Source organism: Rhinolophus sinicus, linkage group LG13 (assembly GCF_036562045.2).
Source record: "Rhinolophus sinicus isolate RSC01 linkage group LG13, ASM3656204v1, whole genome shotgun sequence".
Classification (NCBI taxonomy): Eukaryota; Metazoa; Chordata; class Mammalia; order Chiroptera; family Rhinolophidae; genus Rhinolophus; species Rhinolophus sinicus.
This window is the reverse complement of record NC_133762.1, coordinates 39,013,392-39,034,469: the sequence shown is the minus strand read 5'-3', so window position 1 is coordinate 39,034,469 and position 21,078 is coordinate 39,013,392. Positions and strand designations below refer to the sequence as shown.

At 51.7% G+C, this 21,078-nt stretch overlaps 1 protein-coding gene across 4 annotated transcripts in view; it reads right to left on the bottom strand.

Annotated features, from left to right (window-relative positions):
- Positions 1-1,897: 1,897 nt before the first annotated feature.
- BCL2L1 (BCL2 like 1) overlaps positions 1,898-21,078 on the bottom strand; it is a 43,942-nt gene continuing 24,761 nt past the window's right edge. For all 4 annotated transcript variants that reach the window (XM_019748478.2, XM_019748477.2, XM_019748475.2 and 1 more), the window contains exon 3: positions 1,898-3,567. In XM_019748478.2, the coding sequence (XP_019604037.1) occupies positions 3,430-3,567 (138 nt within the window). In that variant the 3' untranslated portion in view covers positions 1,898-3,429. The remainder of the gene's footprint in view (positions 3,568-21,078) is intronic.

Below are 21,078 nucleotides of genomic sequence, written 5' to 3'. Positions count from 1 at the left end.
TACTATGTATAGCTAGAAAAAAGAATGAAGCTGCCATGAGTTAACTGTTGAAGCTACATGATGAGTACATGGGGATTCATATATGAACACGGCAACTTCTATAAGACATATTATTTAGGTGTAAAAAGTAAGGCACAGTGCGTCTGTTACCATTTGTGCAAAAAAAAAATAAAAGGGGGGGGTAAAATATATTGATATCTATGTATTTTCCTGTATGTGAAAAGATGTTTCTGGAAGAATATCAAGAATCTGGGGAAGGGACTTGAGTGGCTAGGTAAGGGCCAGAGGCCAGGGACGCTTCGTGGTCATAGGGGTGTGTGAGAGGCTGGAGGCTTTAGTCTTAAACTAAGGAGTATGGTGATCCTGAGCCCCAGGAGAGGCGTGGCGAGCTCTGAACCTGGTCGCCAAGGGTTGGAAGCGCAGCCAGCCTTCTGGTGAACAAGAATGGAGAGGCTTTCAGGTCGCATCCCCCGGCCACCAGGAGGTAGTCAAGCCCGCTCCTGAAAGCGGGCGGGGCGGAACTCCAGAGGCAGGTCCCGCCTCCAGGCCCGTCCCCCTGCTGGAGCTCCCGCCCCGGGAGTCCCCGCTCCCTTTCCAGACCCCTCCCCGTCCTCTGGCCGTAGCCACTTGGAACTTGGTGAGGAGCACCTCCTCCCTTCTCCTGGGTAGCCCACGTCACGGCGGGGTCGTCGCTGCATCCCCTGTCCCCTCAACATCCAGTCCTCCCCCAAGCTGTTGGGTTATCTCATTCAATCTTGACTACCATCGCCTGAGATGGGTTCTGCCATCATACCCATGTCATAGAGGGAGAAGCTGGGACATGGAGGTTGCCCAAAGACTAGGAATAGTGACCCAGGATACAGTGGACCTGTCCACCCTCAGAAATTGAGCCTGAACCAAACCATGGCTTCTTTTCCACTCTGCTCCCCCTTCAGAACCTTCTTTACACAGCAGCCAGAGGGCGCTTATATCATTCCCCAACTTACAACCTTCCTCTGGCTCTCGCTGCCCTCAGGACCAAGTTCAGTCCCCTCACCCCATCTCTCCGGCATCATAGTGACCCAGGAGCCCCTTCAACTCGACACACCAACTTTCCTTCGGCCTGAATACATCTCTTGTTCATCGTGAGCATTTGCTTCTGCATCAGGACCACTCTTCTTGCCTCCCAGCTTCTTTAACTCTTAAACATTCTTCAGGCCCTGGGGTCACTTCTTCTAGGGAGTCCTCCCTGACTCCCAAACTCAGGTCCCATATTAAATGCTGTCGGAACACTCACAATGAGCCTCTTGGGAGCACTGGCCTCAGACATTTTTTAACTATAATAGCATCATCATTCCAAAACCTTGAATCAGCCTTGACTCCTCTTACTCTATAATCTTTAATCCATCAGCTGACCTTGTGAGATCTACCTTTAAAATGTTATCTCAACTCTGACCTTTTTTTATCTCCTTCCCCACTAAGCCCTTGAAGTCTTGCCATGCTTCTTCATGGTCATCCTGTTTCCATCTTTGTCCTGCAACAGCTATCCTTATATTTGTCCAGTCTGTCTGTCTCCAAGATTAGAATGGAAGCTCCATACAGACAAGCGCCTCATTCACTGCAGAATCCCGAGCCTAGGACTACGCCCATGACTATTTGAGTGTTTCTCCCACTAGAATGTCAGCCCTGAGGGCAGGGACTGTCTGTCCTGTTCACACACAGCCCTACTGTCCAGCATACAGCAGATGTTCAATAAAAAAACCAGTCAATGTACAGGCGAGGAAACTCAGAGGGAGGAAGGAACTCACCCAAGGGCCTCCCTCTGAGGGCAGAGCCAGCACCAGTACCCGCTTTCCTGCAGCCTGTCAGCCAAGCAGCCCCTTCTTTCCCGACTCGGAGCACACAAGAGCCCAGGCCCTTTGTTCACTGAGTCAACACAGTTTATTACTGAACTGCACTTTCACCTTCACACAGACTATTTCAAAGAGCTGGAAAAGTGTGGGGCGGGGGTTGGGGGAGGGACAGGTGCCCCCAGGAGCCAGGACCCCTGGCTGGCGTCCCCGGACCAGGGCAGGGGAGGGAGCCTCAGGCTGTTCAATCTCTGGGCACCAGCTCTCCACGTGCACACGCACAGCAAGCCAGCAGCTCCTCACACATAAATACAGACACGCTTAACAAAAATAGTATATCATCTTCACAAGGAATAAAAACTAGTCTCGAATATGTACAGCAGAGAGCCTGGGGTGGCCAGGCTAGGCCAGGATCCCCAGGGATGAGACAGGCCATGGGTGGAGCAGAGGAGAGAGGCCTGAAAGGCTCTGGGCCAGGCCACTCTGACCTGGCAGCCCCGCTCCCCAGGCTGAACGGGGGTGTGGCACAGATCTGTTTGGCCAGGCAGGACTGGCCCCTCCAGCCAGCCTCACCTCCCCCCTGCGCACCAGGCTCTCCTCTCTGCCCTTCCTGCCTGAGGTAGGGAAGACCCTAGGGCTCCCATAGCTGCTCCCTGTAGCTCCCCTTCGCCTCTGGGCCAAGGCCCCTGAACCCCTGGACCCCGTGGGCAGCAGCCCAAGGCATGCCACAGGCTGATCTCCTTGCAGGAAGTGAGGCAGCTGAGGCCATAAACAGCTCTGGGACACCTGTCTCGGGCCCAGTTGGTCCCTCAGTCACGGTCATGGGAGCCAGGGGAGGGAAGGGGACGGGAACCGGGGTAGTGCTAAACTGCAAGGGCCACCATAGCTTTGGCGTGGGGTGCTTCCTGCAGCTACAGCCCCTTCCCTCCCAGAGGGGGTGAGGGGTAGCTGGCCTATAGCCAGAGGCCTCCAGAGGACATGGGATTGGGAGTGGGGACTTGGCCAGGCTGGAGGTGAGGAGGGGTCCTGGTCCTGTTTCTTTATCCCAAGCAGCCTGAATCCCTAATTAGTCAGAGTGGCCCCTAAGTGGCTATTGTAGGGTGGGGATGAAAGGGAGGGGAGCCCAGGTCCTCGGGGTGGGGGAGAAGAATAAGAAATGATTAATTCTGAGGCCACAAACATCAAAAGGAAGGCAATCTAGTCTGTCTTTCTGGGAAAAAGGGTCAGCAAAATTTCCAGCTCCCTGGCAGGAAAGCATTCTCGGGGAGGCTAAGGGTTAAGGGGGTTCCACCAAATAGGCAGGGCCCTCCAGCCCCCAGCCGCAAACCCCCACACACCTGCCAGCTTCCATGGGGCAGATTTTGGGGAAAATTTGTGGGTTTTGAGGCCAGGAGAACTGAGGTGTGGGGGAAGGAGGCTCTCACAAAAGCATGATAGATTCTAGAAAACTAACTACGGGGGACCATGTGTAGGCCCAACCCTGTGCTGGATGGGTGGTCATGGGCTGCACGTAGTGGTTCTCCTGGTGGCAACGTGGCTGGAAGGAGGGATGTGGTGGGGGCAGGACGGGGGTGGGAGGGAGTGGGTGGTCAGTGTCTGGTCATTTCCGACTGAAGAGCGAGCCCAGCAGAACCACGCCAGCCAAAGTCACGCCCGTCAGGACCCAGCGGTTGAAGCGCTCCTGGCCCTTCCGGCTCTCGGCTGCTGCATTGTTCCCGTAGAGTTCCACAAAAGTGTCCTGCAGGGAGACAGAAGAGAAGGGAAGGTGTTGTTTGAGTCCTCAAACAGTAATGTGGGTGGGTGGGAGAAAGGGGGCCACCTGCACACGATGGCCTTGGTGATTTGAAAAACTAGCCACATGTGTCCATTCTGGGCCAAAGGGTACAGGGATGCCGTTCCTGACACCACAGCTGGGGATCACCAACCCATTTTATTGCTGAGAAAACAGGTGCAACGTAGGGCAAGAGCTTTGTCCAAGGTCAGACAGCTAGGAAGTGGTACTCTAGAACCTGAGGTGAGAAAGAGATGGGCAGGGTCAGGGAACGACAGGCCCAATGTCTGGAGCAGAGTGAAGAGGGAGGGAGGCATAGGAGAGACGAGGGGGCAGGGGTGAGGGAGAGCTGGACTATGTATGGTCTGGAAGCCACAGAGAAGCTTGAAGTAGAGTCTGAGAAAGCCAGCCTCAGCCTTTCCACTGCCGTGATGGAGGGAGGGAGGGAGAGAAAAGGGACAGAGCAGGTCCGAGCCTCGTGGCCAAGGGCTCCTCCTTCCTCTGGAGGGAGCCTTTGTCCAGAGCAGGCTGATGGTGGGCAGAGCAGGGCAGAGTGGAGGGTAACAACCATGCAGGATGGGGATGGGTCTAAGGTCCTGTCCCTGTCCCCAGCGCTGGGGGCATGACTCTAGGCCCAGGAGGAGTGAGCAGCAGCCCGCAGAAGATAGTCAGGAGGGAAGCACATGATATGGGGAGGGTGGAGCTTCGGGTTCAATTCCCCAGCCCAGGGTGGAGCCAGCCTGTGGGGCAGGGAGAGGGGAGCGTGGAGCACCCTTAATGAGGAGCTGGCCATCCCATTTGTCCTTTAATCCTCCCAGCAATGCTGCAAAGCAGGCTTTCTCTCCCCATTTGGGGACCAGGAAGCTGGGCCTCTGAGGGAGGAGGGACTTGCTAGGTCACCCAGCTTTGTCAGTGACGGAACCAGAATCCAAGCCTGGTGTCTGGCGCCTAGAAATCAGTGTGCTGTGTGTGTCTAGGGAGGGAATGAATCACTGGCTGATTCCACAGCCTATGCTCTTGCCTCTCCACCAAGAGCTCACACCCTTGGCCCACATTTCCATCTGGTCCCAACTGGCTGAGTGGTGGCTGCTTCCTCAGACAGGGCCTCCATCTCCAGTGCGTCCCAGGTCCCACCTGGCTAGTCTGCTCACTCCGATACCTGCCTGGCCCCACTTCTGGTCTCGATGGCCCTTCCCCTTGGTCCATGCTCCACACGGAGAAGATTCGTAACAAGAGACCAGATCCTGGCAAGCCTGTGCTAGGTCCTCCACAGCCTTCCCTGGCACTTAGAAAGCCGGTGTCATTGCTGTTCGTACGTATTCCTGTTACTTACTCTAGAGGAGCGCCATGGGCACGGAGCTGCCAACGCGACTCCGACAACCCTCAACATTCATTAAGCCATTGAGGAGCGGCAGAGGCATCAGCCAGAGTCCTCACCACAAAGCTTCCCACCTTCTGGGGAAAAGGGGGAAAGCGGGTGGATGGGGAACCGCCCTGAACCTTGCCGAGGCTTCCCATCACACCTGGATACCCACCTACCGGCCAGCAAGGCCTGGGGGGACCTGGCCCCGCCCACTGCACATTCCACATGGAGCACCAGCCTCCTCCTTGTGTTCCTCTAGTATCTGCTGAGCTCGGGAGTTTGCTGTTCTCCTTCCTGGAGCACTTGACCTCAGATGTCTCCTGCCTCACTCCCTCATTTCACTCCCGACTCTGCTCAAATGTCATCTCCTCAGAGGCCTTCCCTGGCTACCATGTCTGACATGGTACCCACCCCCGTCTCTCCTGCCTATCTATCCCCTCACCTTGCTTTAGTCTTCGTCTTAGCACTTTTCATAACCAGATTCTACACTCCATTTTTGTTTGATTTACCTCCTGCACTAGATGTGGCTTCAAGAGGCAGAGATCCTGTCTCATTTCTATACACCCTGTGCCCAGCAGTGTCTGGCACGTAGTTGGTGGTCAACAAATGCCTGAGTAGAACAAAGACATTGCATGCCTGCCACGTGCCAGTCACAGTTATCTCATTTCACCTTCATCAGAATCCCCAGACAAGAGATTTGAACCTCATTTCACGATGAGACAACTGAGGTTTACAGCGGGAAGACGCTGCCTGGGGTCACCCAGCTAACAGGTGACAAAGCCAGGATCAGAACCCAGGACTGCCTGGCTCCAAAGGGAGTGCTGCCACCGCAGAGCATTCCCTAAGTGAGGGCTAGGGGTCCTGTCACTAGTGCTGAATGGATTCCCTGGAAAAGGGGGATGGCGATGGGTGGAGGTGGAGCTTTGGGTCTGGGGAGAGAAGGGCAGCGGCAGCGGCCAGCCTCCTAACTCAGTCTTGTCGCTGCCCAGGCATGGCTGGTGCGGATATGCTTCCCTGTCTCTCCCCCTTCATCCTGGCCAGCCTCCATGGGTGTTGGCAGACAAGAAAATTCGTATAGGAGTTTCAATTTTTCTGATCCCAAGCAAAGTAGGTCCAGGTGGAGTCACAAAAAAGCTGTATCTGTGAGGGGGTAGAGTCCCGCCCGGGCTGTGGGAGCATGGGAGAAGTAAGGCCATGGCCAAAAGGCCCTGGTTATCTATCCCAAGGGGCCAAATGTCCCACAAGAAACCAGGGACACTGGGTTTGTAGCCAAAGTGGGAGAGGCCTGGCTCCCTCGATGGGAACTTTCCTGAAGTAGAGGGCTGGCAGCCACAGGAAATTTTCGGCTCTAGGGCTGGGCTGGAGTAAATAGGCCCTGTCACTGCAAGGGCACAAAGCACTCACTGTCCAGGAACAGTCATTCCAGGGTGGAGGGAACATTCTCATTTCGGTGCCATGGAGAACAAGGCTCCGACCTGACCAGTCCCCACGTGTGCATTCCTAGCCTGGACAACCGTTGTCTCCACTTCAAGGAGCTCCTTCTCCTGGGGAGGGGAGAGGAGGCTTTCCAAGGGCTGTAGATTCTGGGGATTGCTTGTGCAGAGAGAGCACCAGCAAAATGGGGCGTGCTGTTCCAGGGCGGGTGCTGGGAGGCAGTGGTGTGGGTATATTTAGCCCACGGTTCACACGACACACTTGGAAACAAACACAGCCATTTTCTCAGTGGGCGGCTGCTCTGGATAAATAAACAGGACTGCAAAGCAGCCCAGTCTGGAATAGCAGAGATAAGCTCCCCCTGCTCCTCAGCGGCTCCCATTAGTTTTAGCCAGCGCGGCCTGGTGGGCAGGGAGGTAAGATGGAAGGGTGGCTTGTAGGGAGGTCTCTGATGTCACACAGACTCTCAGGAGACCCAGGCCTGAGAGATGTCTGCATCCTCAGCCGTGTGAGAGCAAATGCGGGAAGTGTCTTTGTAACTGTGACCGCTACGATGGGGATTCACGTGGGGGTTTTCAAGGCCACTGGAGAGAGGCAGTGGCTAACGATCCCCATGGGAGAATCATGGACTCCGAGCCTGGCAGACCCCACGAGCCAGCAATGCCAACCCACCTGCCCACTCTACAGCGTCACACAGCCGGTGTGTGGTAGAGCTTGGATTAGGAACTGGGGTCTTCCGACTTGGCACTGGGGCCCTTCAGAATGGTGAGACAAGAACCAGGGGTCATAGAAGAAGCCAAGGCCTCCCATGGCCGGTCACACACGAGGAATGGCCCCACCCCACCGGCCCCACATGTGCCTCTGCTAACCCTGTGTCCACTAACTGGCCACCCTCCCACATCTCCCTTCCTCAGTTAGCCAAACCCTGCTCAGCTTGCAAGACTCCACTCTGGAGTCCTGTCTTCCCAGAGACCTGCCCTACTAGCCCATCCTTCAACTCTGGGATGAATGTTTCCTAAGTACTCCAGGGTTTATGGACTTTCATTTACACCACAAATATTTACTAAGCACCTACCACGCTCCAAGCCCAGCACTGGAGACAGCAGTGAGCAAGGCAGACAGGGTTCTGCTTTCATGGAGCTTGTGTTCTAGTCTGTGCATGCTCAGTGGGGGTGATGTCACTTCCAATGGGGGCAAAGTGAAAAATTCTTGGCTATTACAGTGGTTTGTGGCTCCCCGTGGGGCCACAGCACATGTAGGGATATACCGTACAGCTGTGGTAGTCAAATGTCACGGGAGGGCAACTAGGACATAAAATGTGTAAAAAGACTCCTTAGATGGTGGTGATAAGGAAAAAAGGTTGAGAAACAGTGTCTTAGTGGGAAGCAGAGAGGATAAGAAGAAAGAGAACAGTATCAGAGGTGATGGGGTTTCGAACTCAGTAAGTCATGAGGAGGGGACAGAGAATACCTGGGGGACTGATGCAGGGGGCGTGCTCAGAGGTGTCTCTGGGGAAGAGAGGTTTTGGAGCCAAGATCTGAATGACAGGGCGGAGGGGCCGAGGACCCGTAACGGGCGAGAAAGCGCGTGCTCCAGCAGAAGCAGCCAGCGCGCAGGCCCCGACGCGGGAAGCAGAGGCAGGTGTCCCTAGGTTGAGGCCCTCTGTCTGTGTCGGTCTCCCCTATCAGTCTGGGGGGCTCAGTGCAGGCAGCGACCAAGGCTGACCCCTGTCTGAAGCCAGGGACCCAGCCAGACAGGCACAGACTGACTTCAGCGAGATCTCTGTCTGCCCAGAGGCAGCCAACTGAACAGTGCAGGTTGCCGAGCCAGTGGCCACCCTGGAGAAGTCAGGGGAAAGGCTGGCACAACGTCGTCCCTGGGGCAGTGGCCCAGGTACCGGCAGACCCCCCCCCCCCGTCGGGGCTGCAGTGCAGCCCCTGCTTGAACTTGATCACTCCTCCAATCCCACCTCCCACGTTGCCACACTTCTTACTTAGCAGTGTGACTGTGAGCAGGTCACTTCACCTCTCCGGCTCCTAGTGTCCGCACTTCTTAAATAACAATAAAATAATACCTGTTATAGCAGCAGACCTGTACTACGCATTAGAATGTTCTACCTGTGCCAGGCACTGAGCTAAAGCATTTTACCCTGACTGGGCCATATTCCCTGATCACATGCACAATCATCGTAACTTGAGTGATTCTTTTTCTGTCTTGTCTCCCCTATTGGACTGTGTGTTGTTTTGTGACTTGTATTTCCAGAAGGTGCCATTCTAAATGAATCTGATGACCTGGCTGGGCTGCCTGCACCAACAATCTGGACTCGCATCTTTGCTCCTAACCTCGATACAGCACTCGGCTCACTTTCAAAAGCACAGTACTTCCCCAGGCCCCACTGAGGTCCAGGTGCATGCACTTCCGTTATGGAAGGAGGTCCTCATTCTAAGGCCGGGTAAACTGAGGCTCAGAGATACCGAGACCTGCCCCAATGGGTAAGCGGGAAGCCAACTGCAAGTCCCAGCACGTGCAGCAGCAAACCCCCCATTCTGGACCGGGGCTATAGTCCTGAGTCTCTCCAGGAGGGGAAGGTGGCCTGAGGCCACCAGCTGAATGAAAGCTCTGGCCCCCAGCCAGCTGAGGGGAACTGGGTGCCCCAGGAAAAGGATGTGACGACCAGGAGGGAAAGTGAAACCCTTCCGTCCTGGCTTCAGTGGGGAACAAGGGCCTTTGCCAGACGAGCCCTTCCTTCCTCTAGGGTGACTCTGCAGGGCCCAGGCCCACCGCTTCCTTCCTGCTTGGTTATTTCGGGAAAGAGCTCGGTGGAGAAGAGGAAGGGGCTCTAGCAGCTTAGAGAAAGTGCCAGGGCCATTAGGACTGTACTTGGCTCTGGCTTCCTCCTGGCCCTGCATGCTCAGCCCCGAGTCACTTGCAGAGTCACCTTCTGCTTCTGGCCTCAGTTTCCCTAGGGGAGAGGCTGATAAATGCCTGCTGAGTAGACCAACGAGGCCTTGTCAGGACATCCCTGGGAGATGGCAGGAAGGAGGGGTGGGGTAAACAGGCTTTATCACTGTCTCAGCAGGGGCTTGCAGGGGGAGACTCGGAAGAAGTGAGGTTTGTGGTTGGAATCCACTTCCTTTGGCTTTCCTGGGGGAGCATGGGCCTGGATGTGGGCAACTCAGAGAGGCAGCTCATTGGGGCAGGGCGAAGAGATGGGCGCCAGCCTGCTGGGCTGACACTTCAGTCTAGCCAGCCCAGCTGTGGGCGCCATAAGAAGCCTCTCGACTTCTGTGCCTTAGTTTATCCTGCTTTGACGCACCCATAAGGCAGTGGTGGTGAGATCAGGGGATGAAAGCACTTGGCAAAGCAAGGTGACCTTGGTGTTACTGGCTGAAGAGGGTGCCGGGGGGGCGCCCATGCCATCTGATCTTTAGGGAATATTTGAAGGCAACCTCATAGCAAACTCTGTTTTCATCTTTCTCCCACTCTGCCTGTCAGCTGCCAGCCTCTCCTCCCCCACCACGAGTTCTAAGAAGCTAAGCCTCACAGATGCGCTCATTTCTCAGAAAAGGAAGTGGTGTGCTGGAGAAGATAACACCTCGCTGGGGAATCAAGAAAGCTATCGGACCCAGCAGTGTGAGCGTGGGCTTTTCACCTCCTCAGCTCAGAACCAGGGTGCTAGCCTTGAAGGCAGACAGAGAATTCAGAAGAGCAGCTATTGGGTGCACAGATGCTCATTTAGGGGCTCATAACCTCCTTCCCTAGGAGTGATGGCTGGTATTTACTGAGCACTTACCATGGTGCTAAGAGCTTCATCGTGTATACAAATTCACTTAATCATCACACTCACCCCATGAAGTTAAGTGCCATTATGAGTCTGTGAGGAATCAGGCACAGAGTGCCACACAGCTCATAAATGGCAGAGTTGGGATTTGAATCCAGGCATCCTGGCTCCGGAGCCCAAGCACTAACAGCTCCTGGGTAGAGCTCCATGCTCATCTGCATCCATTCCCTGGAATTCCGAGGCCTCCCTCATCTCAGCCCTCCTTCATCCCATCCCTGGTGACTCCCTATTCTGCCACAGCCGTCTACTCTTCTCCCAGTGTCCAGGAAGAAGGACCAGGTTCACCTTTGAAACAGGCAGACTCAGAGTAACTTGACAAGCTCCTATCCGACCTTCCCCGTCATGCCCAAGCTCACCACCACCATCGCTGCTGCCCAGATGAACTTCAGAGAGGCGGAGCACCCAGGTCACATAGTGGGTCTGTTTCATTCCAGATGGTCCATAACCGTGGGAGTTCACAACCCTCTCTAGGGTTTTCTCTGCGTACACACTTGTCCTAAGGGGCCCCGTCCCTCCGGGGTGGAGCATTTCATCTTTGGACAGCTCGACGGGAAAACTTTCCCCTTTGGACAGCGCTATGGGAAAGCCTTGCCTCTTTCCCTCTCTCCCCCCCCACTGGCTGGGCTTTGGTTTTGTTCCTCTCCCCTCTGCTGCTCTTCTCCAACTCTGTCCCGAGGGCTGCCCCAGAAGGCAACACGGGCTGGCAGAGGAAGCTCTGCGGGCCTTGCTCTGGGCCCTGGACCAGGTCCTGCTCCTCTGAGTATCAGTTTCCTCATGTGTAAAATGGCGGCGCCATCTGGATAAGGCCAAGGCTGGTGACAAACTGACCTCCATTTCTCCACCAAGCTGGGCTGCCAGACCAAACAAAAAGCAGGCAAGTACCCAGTAAGTCTTGCAACGAGACTAAGATGTTTAGCTGTGGATCTCATGTATGAAACGAGGACTAAAAATGTACTTATTTCACAAGAACACTGAGGATCCAATGCCTGTAAAGCCCTTAGAACTCTGCACAGTACCTAGTGCTTTTAGCAACCTGCAGCTATTATTACTCTTCTGCTTCTTAGACCAAAACCCAGTTTGAGCCTCAGAGCCTGCTCCATGGTCTGCAAGACCCTGCGGGTTTCCTCAGCTTTGCCTGGGCCAGGCTCCGCCAGTGCTCCCGCCATGTCCTGTTCGGTCAGGGCCTTTGCCCAGGCTGGGCCCTCTGCGGCGCGCTCGCCACTTATCTCTTAGGTCGTAACAGCTTCAAGGAGGCCTCCTGCTCTGTCTCTTCAGCCCTCTCACCAGTTTGTGGCGCTGCTCATTTCTGACCGGGAGCTCTGTCCCCCAGGCCCAGCCCAGCCAGTGCCCGGCCCAGAGAAGGTGCTGATGAGTGGAGCTGACTGGTAGACAGGAAGGAGGGAAGGGAAGAAAAACCCGTTTCTCTCTCTTCATGCCCATCCTCCCTGCCTGGCAAAACCGGGAGAAGGACACGAGACACCAGGCGATTGGGCAGGTGCCGAGGACTCCCAAGACACCAAGTTCTCCCAGGCTCAGGAAAGGGGATAGGAAACTACAGGAAGGTGCTGGAAAAGGCATCTTCTGCATTGTGTTGAGGCAAAGGCAGGAGGGATTGTGATAACAACCTATACGGAATAGGAGCTTGTTTTCTGGGGCCAAATCTTTCCCTAAAACTCGTGCTTCCTTCGGGGTCTATGCCTCCAAATACTCCCTAGTGCACAGCTGTCCCCACTGTCTCGGCTGGTGCTGATAAATGCTGCGTGCTGTGAAGAAAAGGGCCCTAAGCTGCGAGTCAGCAGATGTGGGTTTCATGGCCCAGGTCTGTCACTGATTTGCTTAGGGTGAGTCCAGTTCCTTGTCTGGGATGCTGGGAAAGCTTGGGACTTTCGCCATCTGTAAAATGAAGGGAATCGTCTTAAAGGGCTCCTACTGATGCTGCAGCATGAGGAGGATGAAAGGAACTCACACATAGACGTGTGAGTGACTACCTGGGTTCTCTTTCTCAAAGGTATCCAAAAGATCCAGTAATTAGTGTGGAAAGTGACAGGTGACATTCTGAGCAGAAGGACTTGTTGCCACAGGAGTCGGATTGTCCTCCAGCCCAAAGCCTGCTGAGCCTTGCCCTCAAACCTGCAGGATTCCAGGGGGAAAGGGCAGTGGCACCTGTGACTCAGGGCAAGCTCCTCGGACAGGCCAGACCTTGCTGGTCTCTGCCCCTGTGGCCTCAACCTCCTCACCCCAGCACCGCCTGCAACTAGTCCAGACAAGTCCCTGGTATTTTCAGCCACCTTTATCTGATTGGAAATGTTTGGAATTCCACAGCAGAAGGCAACAGCCCTGGAGGATTTGGGGCGGGAGCGAATCCCTGTACCACCCTTCCCTCCCCCTGTGCATGCACATGTGAGTGCTCTCACCCCCCCACCCCTCGCCCAAACCTCCAAGCTGAAGGCTCCCATGGGGCTGCATTTCCTCAGGGCTGGGAAAGGGAGAGGCGTGCTGATGGCTGCTCTGTGCCTTCCCTACCCCTAAGTCAGTCCCTGCAAGGCCTGTCCTTGCATAGTCCCTCCCACTACCTGGTCATTATCTTGGAAACACGTTTCCAAGATAGACCGTGACCCTTTTGTGGATTGACCTGTGGGGTTGCAGGAAGGACCAGACAAACTGCTCTGCTTAGTCTGGACACTCATTCATTCCATAAATCTTTATTAAGTGTCCACTAAATGCCAGGTACTATGCTAAGTGCTGGGGATAAAGCAGTGACTAAATCAGATGAAAATTCCCACCTGCATGAGTTTACAATTTAATGGCAAGAGACAGGCAATAAATAAATGTGTCAGATGGCAATGAGTGGTAAAAAGAAAAATAAATGAGAGAAAAGAGGTTAGAGAAACACGGAAGAGGGCAGGATTAGAACCCATGGTCAGGGGAAGCTTGGAGAGGTGATATTTGAAGAGCCTCTTCATTCAGGCTTGAAGAGGGTCCTGAATGAAGTAAGGAAACAGGTTCTACAAGGATCTGAGGAAAGGCAGAGGGGACAGCAAGTGCAAAGGCCCTGAGGCAGGTGCATACTTGGGATGTTCCCGGATCAGGAAAGACACCAGAGTGGCTGAAGTCAAGTGAATGAAGAATGTAGTAGCAATGGGTCTGGCAGTAGCCAAAGGTCAGACTGTGCAGGGCGGTGAAGGCCATTTAAGGCCTTGGGTTTGTTCTCTAAGTGACATACGAACACTGCAGTGCTGTGAGTGAGGAGGGACATGATCTCACTTGGGTTTTAACAAGAGTCCCTCTGGCTGCTGGGTGGAGACCTCCAGGGGCAAGGATGGAAGCAAGAGGTCTGGTGAGGAGCTGCTGTAGTCATCCCGGAGAAATACGATGGTGGCTTAGCCAGGACAGTGCCAGAGAAGTTGGTGAGCAGCAGTCAGATTCAGAATTTATTTTTAAAAGTAGAGCTGAAAGGATGTGTTGATGGGCAGGATGTGGACTGTGGGAGTTGTTTGCCTCTCTGGCCTTGTGTTTCTTAAAAGGCAGGGGAAGAGCCTTTGAGGATTTTTTTCCCAGCTTGATAACTATGGAATGAAGTAACACAAAACCAATTCTGCTCTCATGGAGGCAAAGCCATTTGCTCCCAGGCCCCAAAGTGTGGATGGCAATAGAAAGAGGGCAAAGTGGGGTGGACAGACAAAGGGAGGGCAGGGTCTGCCTGGGCTGTGATTGTCCACTTTCAGCAAACACATCACCCGAACTCCGTGGAGGGAGTTCCAATGCAGGGTCGTGGAGAGGCCAGGCCTGGAGAAACCGTAGAGGTAGAGATAGCTTGCCATATATTAGGATGGAGAGGACGTCAGACCTGTGTTGTCTCCAAGGCCTACTAGGCAGAAGGTGCTTATGAGTCAGTGAGTGAGTGAAGGAGGCAATGCCAGGAGGCCAGGATGTGTGCAAGAACTTCCCAAGTCCTTCCAAATTAACACGAGGCAAGCCTGGCTTAAGGGATTCCCTTCCTGTCATTCCTTGTGCATCAGCTACATTCTAGGCTGAGTCTCAAGTTCCCATTCTTCATCAGTGGGAGACCTGGAGGGCTGAAATCACCACAGCAGAATTTTAGAGCTGGAAGGAAGCACAGACACATGTGGTCCACCCCATCCACAATTTCAGCCATCGCTGTGTTGGTCTTCTCCATGTATCATTAACATTTTTCTATCAATTGACTCACTTTTAAAAATTTAAGTAAATGTACTGAAAATTCTTAACTCTCCCCAAACCTGTTCTTTCTGCATCTTTCCCTATTTTTAGTAAATGGTAGTAGCTTCATCCTTCCGGGTGCTGAAGTCTGGAACTCTTTGCAGTCACCCTTAAATCTTTTCTAGCTTTCATCGGTCAGCAAATTCCTTTGGATCTGTATTCCAAATTGATCCAGAATCCACCACTTCTCACGACCTCTGCTGCCATCATTTGGTCCAAGCCAACACCATTTTCTGCCTGTATAGTTGTAACAACCTCCCTCCTGGTGTCCCAGCCTCTCTTCTCCCGCTATGGTCCCTCACCACACAGAACGCTCCTTCTAAAAGGAGTTGGATCCTGTCTGGTCAGAACATCCCACTGCCTCCCCCCATCTACCCAGAGTAAGAGCCAGGGTGTCTCACCATGGCTCACACAAACCTTGACCTTCTACCACTTTGTCCTCGCTCACTCTGTTCCAGTCACACTCATCTCCCCTGCTCTTCCTGAGACATGCCAAGCACACCCTCCTCACCTGGGGGTCTCTGTACTTGTTCCCTCTGTCTGGAATGTTCTTACCATAGACTGTTTCATGGTCACGCAGATCTCTGCTCACCTGCCTCCTCAGAGAAGCCGTTTCCAATCACTTTATTCAAAACACAAATGCCATCAGCGGCCTAGCCGCCCTCCACCCCCAGCAGCACTCTGTCTTTTCAGAATGTAAACTCCATGAGAACAGCCATCGCCAGTAACTAGAATAGTACTTGGCATAGAGTAGACACTGAGCATTTGCTAAATAAATAAATGAAAAGGCAACTGATATTATATCTACTATAAATAGAAAACCAGTATCATTTGCCACAGATGGAAATCAATGTAAAATAAAAACATTGACTATTAAAATAAAAATACATCCATTTGCATATTACCTATAAGTTATTTTGAAGACCAATGGTACATGTACCAATCTTGGTCCCCACATCTTTACCAAGGGGCTACATGAGGTCCAGGGCAGGAGAAAACTCAGGACAGAATAGCCAGCAAACTGGAGGCCAGTCCAGAGCAGCCACACAGGTGTCCCCTCTGTATCTCGGAACCTTAGCCCTGCCCCCCACTCCCCCCAGGGTGCAGCCTGAATCTTAGAAAGGGTGCAGCGAGGTTGGAGGGGCTAAGAAAGCTCTCCCCAGGGGCAGGCACAGAACTGGCAACTGTGCTGCAGAGAACAAAGGCCAAAGAGGAGGGCACCAGGCTGGAGGAGCCCCGTGGGGCTGCATCATGGGGGAAGGGCACGCAGAAACCTGGAGGTGAGGTCCGTGGAGACGAGACACAGCTGAGAGCAGAAATAAAAACAGGCTAGGTCCCAAAGGGTGGCAGCTTCAATCCCGTAAACACCAGACAGGCGTGGGGGTTCAGGTGCAGGCCTGGGGGCCCAAGGGGAGGGTGGGCCCTTTCCAGTCTTCTTCATCAGTGATGATGACGCTGAGCTGAGCTGAGCGGAGGCACTGTCAACCCTGCTACTAGTCACAGCAGGCATCAGACATTCAGGGGAGCGAAACAGCCACCCTCCTAGGTAGTCCCCCACATTCCAGATGGTCTCTTCCAGCACCCCACTAAGTCCCAGCCAGCTCCGCCCACATGGACTCTTGAGGATTCATCTGTTTGGAGGGGAACAGCCTTTTCCCATCCCCATGGGGCTCAGCAAACATGGCTGCAGGTGCAGGAGGTAAAGCTCGAGCTGCTGTAACTGCCAGGCCAGCAATGCCTGACCTACATCTCCATGGTTGGTTGCATGCAAAGAAAAATACCAGGGATTTCCGTTGGCGTTCACCAGATGCAGCTGCCAAGGGAAGTTTGGGCCTTTGGAAGGTAGGTTGTGAGTGGGGCTGAACAAGTGGCAAGCGAGCTGGGACAGGCAAGGAGACTGTGCTCTACATTATTTCCTGGCTTTGAGGACCCCCCTAGATTTTGGAGACTACCAAATTTTCACTTTTTCTATCAAGGTCTTCCACTGAAGCTCCCTCCACTTCTAGTGTATTATCCTTACTAAGAATTGAAAGAGAAAGAGAGAAAGAAAACAAGATTGCATTTGGACAAAAACTCCCCAAACCAGTTGTTCTAATTGTAAACTGCTGCTGGCATTTGGAATGAGGCTTTCGATTTGCATGGGGAAAAAGGCAATTTAGAAGTTTTGCATGGTAGTTCGTGTACAAAGGACCTGGGACCTTGAGTCAGGACAGGCGGGTTTACTCCTGCTCTGTGGTCACTCTATCTGGGTATGGACATGTCCATTAAGCGCCCTGGGCCTCACTTTTCTCATCACTCAAGGGTGGAGGATGGATCAGATGATCTCTGAGGCCCTCTCTTGCCCCGATGTGCTCTGAGGCGACCCCGAGGCCTCTGTCCCGTGTCCCCTCAGGGAGCAGTGCTGCATAAGGGAAAAGTAGTAAGCTCTCTTAGGAGACCGAGACCCAAGTTCTAATCCCAGCGCTGCCCTTTATAATCTCGCTGTGTGATCTTAGACAAGTCACTTCACCCCCGGGGACACCTCACTTTCTTCATATGTAAACCAAAGTGCATTGAAAAACAGCACTATAGGAAGTTTGGTGTTCTTATGTCTCCTGTATAATGCTCAGCCCTTACCATACGCCTGCCTCCCACAGCATGTACCTGTTCTTTACCTGGAATTGCCCTAACTTGCAAAGTTGAAGATTCCAGACACAACATGGAGGAGGTGGGGTTCAAACCCAGGTGTGTCGCCTGTGTTCTCCCATGATAGAAAAGTGGAGGCAGCATGGACCGGTTTCAAGGCAGAGACCTGCGTTCCCTCCATGGTAAGAAAGCCTCCTCTACCTCCTCGCACAGTCAGAGGCTCACTGAGATAACGTGCAGACACAAAGACGCCTGGACAAACCTTAGTGATGGATCCTGTGCTATGACTGACACCCTAGCCAGGCTGTCCCACGTTCGAAAGGAGACAGAGGCGTACACTGTAACATCTTAGGGGCATGAGAGCGCCACTTCTCACTCAGCCTTCCATCCTACGACAGCTCAGCCTCTCCCTTCTGGTCCACATCTGGCCCATCCTTCCAGACTCCCTTTACCTGGATCCTCCAGGCCACCCAACACAGAAGCCACAGTGCTGTCCCCTGAGGAGTTCAGAGTCCTAACTGATACTTACTGTGTTTCCCCGAAAATAAAAACCTAGCCAGACCATCAGCTCTAATGCATCTTCTGGAGCAAAAATTAATATAAGTCCCAATCTTATTATCAGACTCAGTCTTTCATTATAGTAAAATAAGACAGGGTCTTATATTCATTTTTGCTCCAAAAGACACATTAGAGCTGATGGTCCGGCTAGGTCTTATTTTTGGGGAAACATGGTTGTTTGCTGTACAACCCGGCTGATCACATTTATAAGATGGGCCTAAGACCTACCCTACAGCGCTCCATGAATATGCTACTGTTATCATCACGCTACGCTTCCTCTCTCCTCTGAACTCCGCTAACCCTTGTAGTCTTTTCTGGTACTTGCAGTCTCACAATCTAAGTTGTTGAGAGCTAGGCCTGTACTTTATACTTCTCTCCTACTGGAGCAGTGAGCACATGACAGATGTTCAAAGGACACCTGTTACATGTCCAGGAGATGGGTCCTTTCTGAGGCAGTTATCAGAGAGCGTCATCACCAGCGATCACCCACCAATCCTCAGGTGTCACGTGGCGTCCCACTCTTTGGCTGCCCTGTGCTAAGCACTGGGGGTGGGGGTAGGGTACATGGGGCTATCGGCCGTCTCCTCTAAAGCAGTCAGTGTGAGGTGAAGTCAGACTCACCCTATGGAGAGGGCACCAAACAATACAGAAAAGTAGGAGAGGCAGAGGGAGCCAAAGGAAACCCACAGACACCAACAGTGAGCGAGTGAGGGCTTCTGAGTCTAACAGATTGGCTTTGGATTCTGTCCTTCTTAGAATCTGACCTTGGGACTATTATTTAACTATTATTTTACTCTCAGTTTTCTAATCTAGACAATGAGGACAATATGTTTCTCCAGCAGGATTACTGCGAGGGTTACAAATATAACACAGTGTACCTTACAGCGCACTCATAATCGGCAGCAACTATGCTGTCCTCAGTGTATTAAACACACATGGGTTATGTCTGTGGGCCTCTCTGCCGGCCAACAGATACACATCAAGAACAGGGACTTGTGGTTCCGTGTAGTAGCAGCTGGGGCGCTGGATGGAATCCTAATTAGATTTGGAAACTCTTTCCATGGAAGGAAGGGCGGCAGCTCAGTACAGACCACAGGCCTCAGATCAGACATATGTGGGTCCTCCCAGAGGACTCCATAGCTTCCTGGCTGTTTGTTCTTTTGGCCAGTTACTCTCTCTGAGCCTGATTTCTCACCTGTGTTAGACTCTAAGCCCACACGTTATTCTTCCTGAGAGGTAGTGCAGGGCGCTCTTTGAGTGCAGAGGTGGTACCAGCGTTTATTGGGTTTAAATCCCAGATATGCCACTTATTAGCTTGGGTCAGTGACCACATCACACTATTTATTATGCTTTCTGAGCTTTAGTTTTCTTGCTTAAAAACCTTCCTCCGTGGGTGGCTGTATTACCCGGTATTGTGCCTGTACTTGGCACACAGTAACAATTTCACTTGATACATGAAAGTGTTATCTTTGTATCCAGGGTCTGGCACTCAATGAATGTGATGGAAGGTTGTGCAGAGAAAAGACCCCGTAAACAGGCGCTGCTGCTACAGGCTCAGGGCGGCAACACCATTTATAAAATCACAAGTGCACACACCCTTGATCCTGCCAAGTCCACTTCTAGGATCTACCCCACAGATACCCTGTGTTTACACATAGGTCAAATGACAAGTACACAGGGTTGTTCATTGAGTACCACTATTATAATTGCAAAAGACTGCAAAGACTGTCTACCAAGGGGAACTGGATAAAGTAGAGGATAGCACCGTGGATGAAATACTATGCAGCTATTAAAAAGAATGAGGAAGCTCTTGAGCGGATATAGAATGATCTCTAAGAGACGCTGTTAAGAGAGAAAAAATCAAGGTACCAAACAGGGTGTATAGCACACAACCATTGGTGTAAAAATTGGGGAATTATATATGTGTTTGCTTGTGTCTACAATCTATTCTCCCAGGAAGGGAACTGGGAGGCTAGGAAACAGTGGTGGGAGGGAGACAATTGTTCCTTTCACTTTTTGGACTACATGAATATATTACCTATTTCAAGAAAATGAATAAAAAGTTAAAGGGGGCGGGGGAGGGAGGGATAAGTGTGTAGATAGAGAGATACTGACGGACTGACTGATTCTACCATGAGAAGCAGTTGGGACTCCACAGAAGCAGTCTCTTTGGCCAGTTATTATACTGTCAGAGAAAAATGACAACTCTGGTATTGCATCTTGTGACGCCAAAATAACATCACTACTATGTGTGACCAACTGCACCAGGGTTGCCAACATCTCTGACCCTTTGTCTCTGGGCGCTGTTAAACTGGGAGAACCAGGAGCCAGGGTGAGGTTCCTCTATCCTGTGAGTTAAGTCTGTCCACGTAGAATAATATGGAAAGAAGGTTCTGGTTAAATTTCTCCTGATAGCCTGGAAGAAAAAAAGGGATGGGAAGCAACCTAGTTCTGGAGAGAGTGGGGGCCGTTAGGCTCTAGGGGAAGGCTGGCAACTAGACCTGAGAAATCCCCTCCCCCCTTATTTTTTCCCCACTCCTGTTTTACTTAACAATTAATCTCCTGCTTGCATGCTAGGAACACTCTATCAGAGACTCCTGGAAGTATATGGAGACCCAACTGGCTCTGGAAGAAATACAAATGAATAATAAAATATCAGAAAAGATGCTTTACCTCATAAGGAACCCTGGAAATAGTCCTTGGATATTTTTAACTTTTTATTATGAAAATATTTAAACAGTACAGAAGTAGAAAGAATGATAAAATGAACCATTATATATCCATGACTCTGCTTCAACAATAAGCAACTCAGTACCAATGTTACTTCCTCTGTTTCCCAACCACTCTCCTTCACCTCTATTATTTTGAAGCAAATTCCAGCCATAGTTCAGTATGTATTTCTAAAAAATAAGGAATCTTAGAGAGAGAGGAAAAAAAAAAGACCACAATACCATTATCATATCTACAATTTGAAAAATCCAACAAAAATCTTGGAAAGGTTTTAAATGTGATCCAAACTCTTTCCCAATATGAAATATTAATGTTCAATATGAAATATTAATGCAGTGTATATAATAAGCTCTAGGTACAACTCAAGTTATAAATAATTCAGATTCACAGACATTTAAAACCTACTGAAATAAAGGTATTCCACCAACAAAAATACTACTAAGGTGACAGGAGAGTCAATTCCAGATCTGTTAAAGACTTAAATGTGAAAGGCAAAACTTTAAAGACAAATGTTTTTAGGACCACAGGTTAAGGAAGAATTTATTCAACAAAACATAAAAGGTGTGAATCACAGAAGACTCAACTTCATAAAAATTAAGAAATTCTAGTCACAAGACTAGATGTGACAAAGTGAAAAATGAAAAGACAAACTACAAACTGAGAGCCTATATATCGTAACGTACATAGA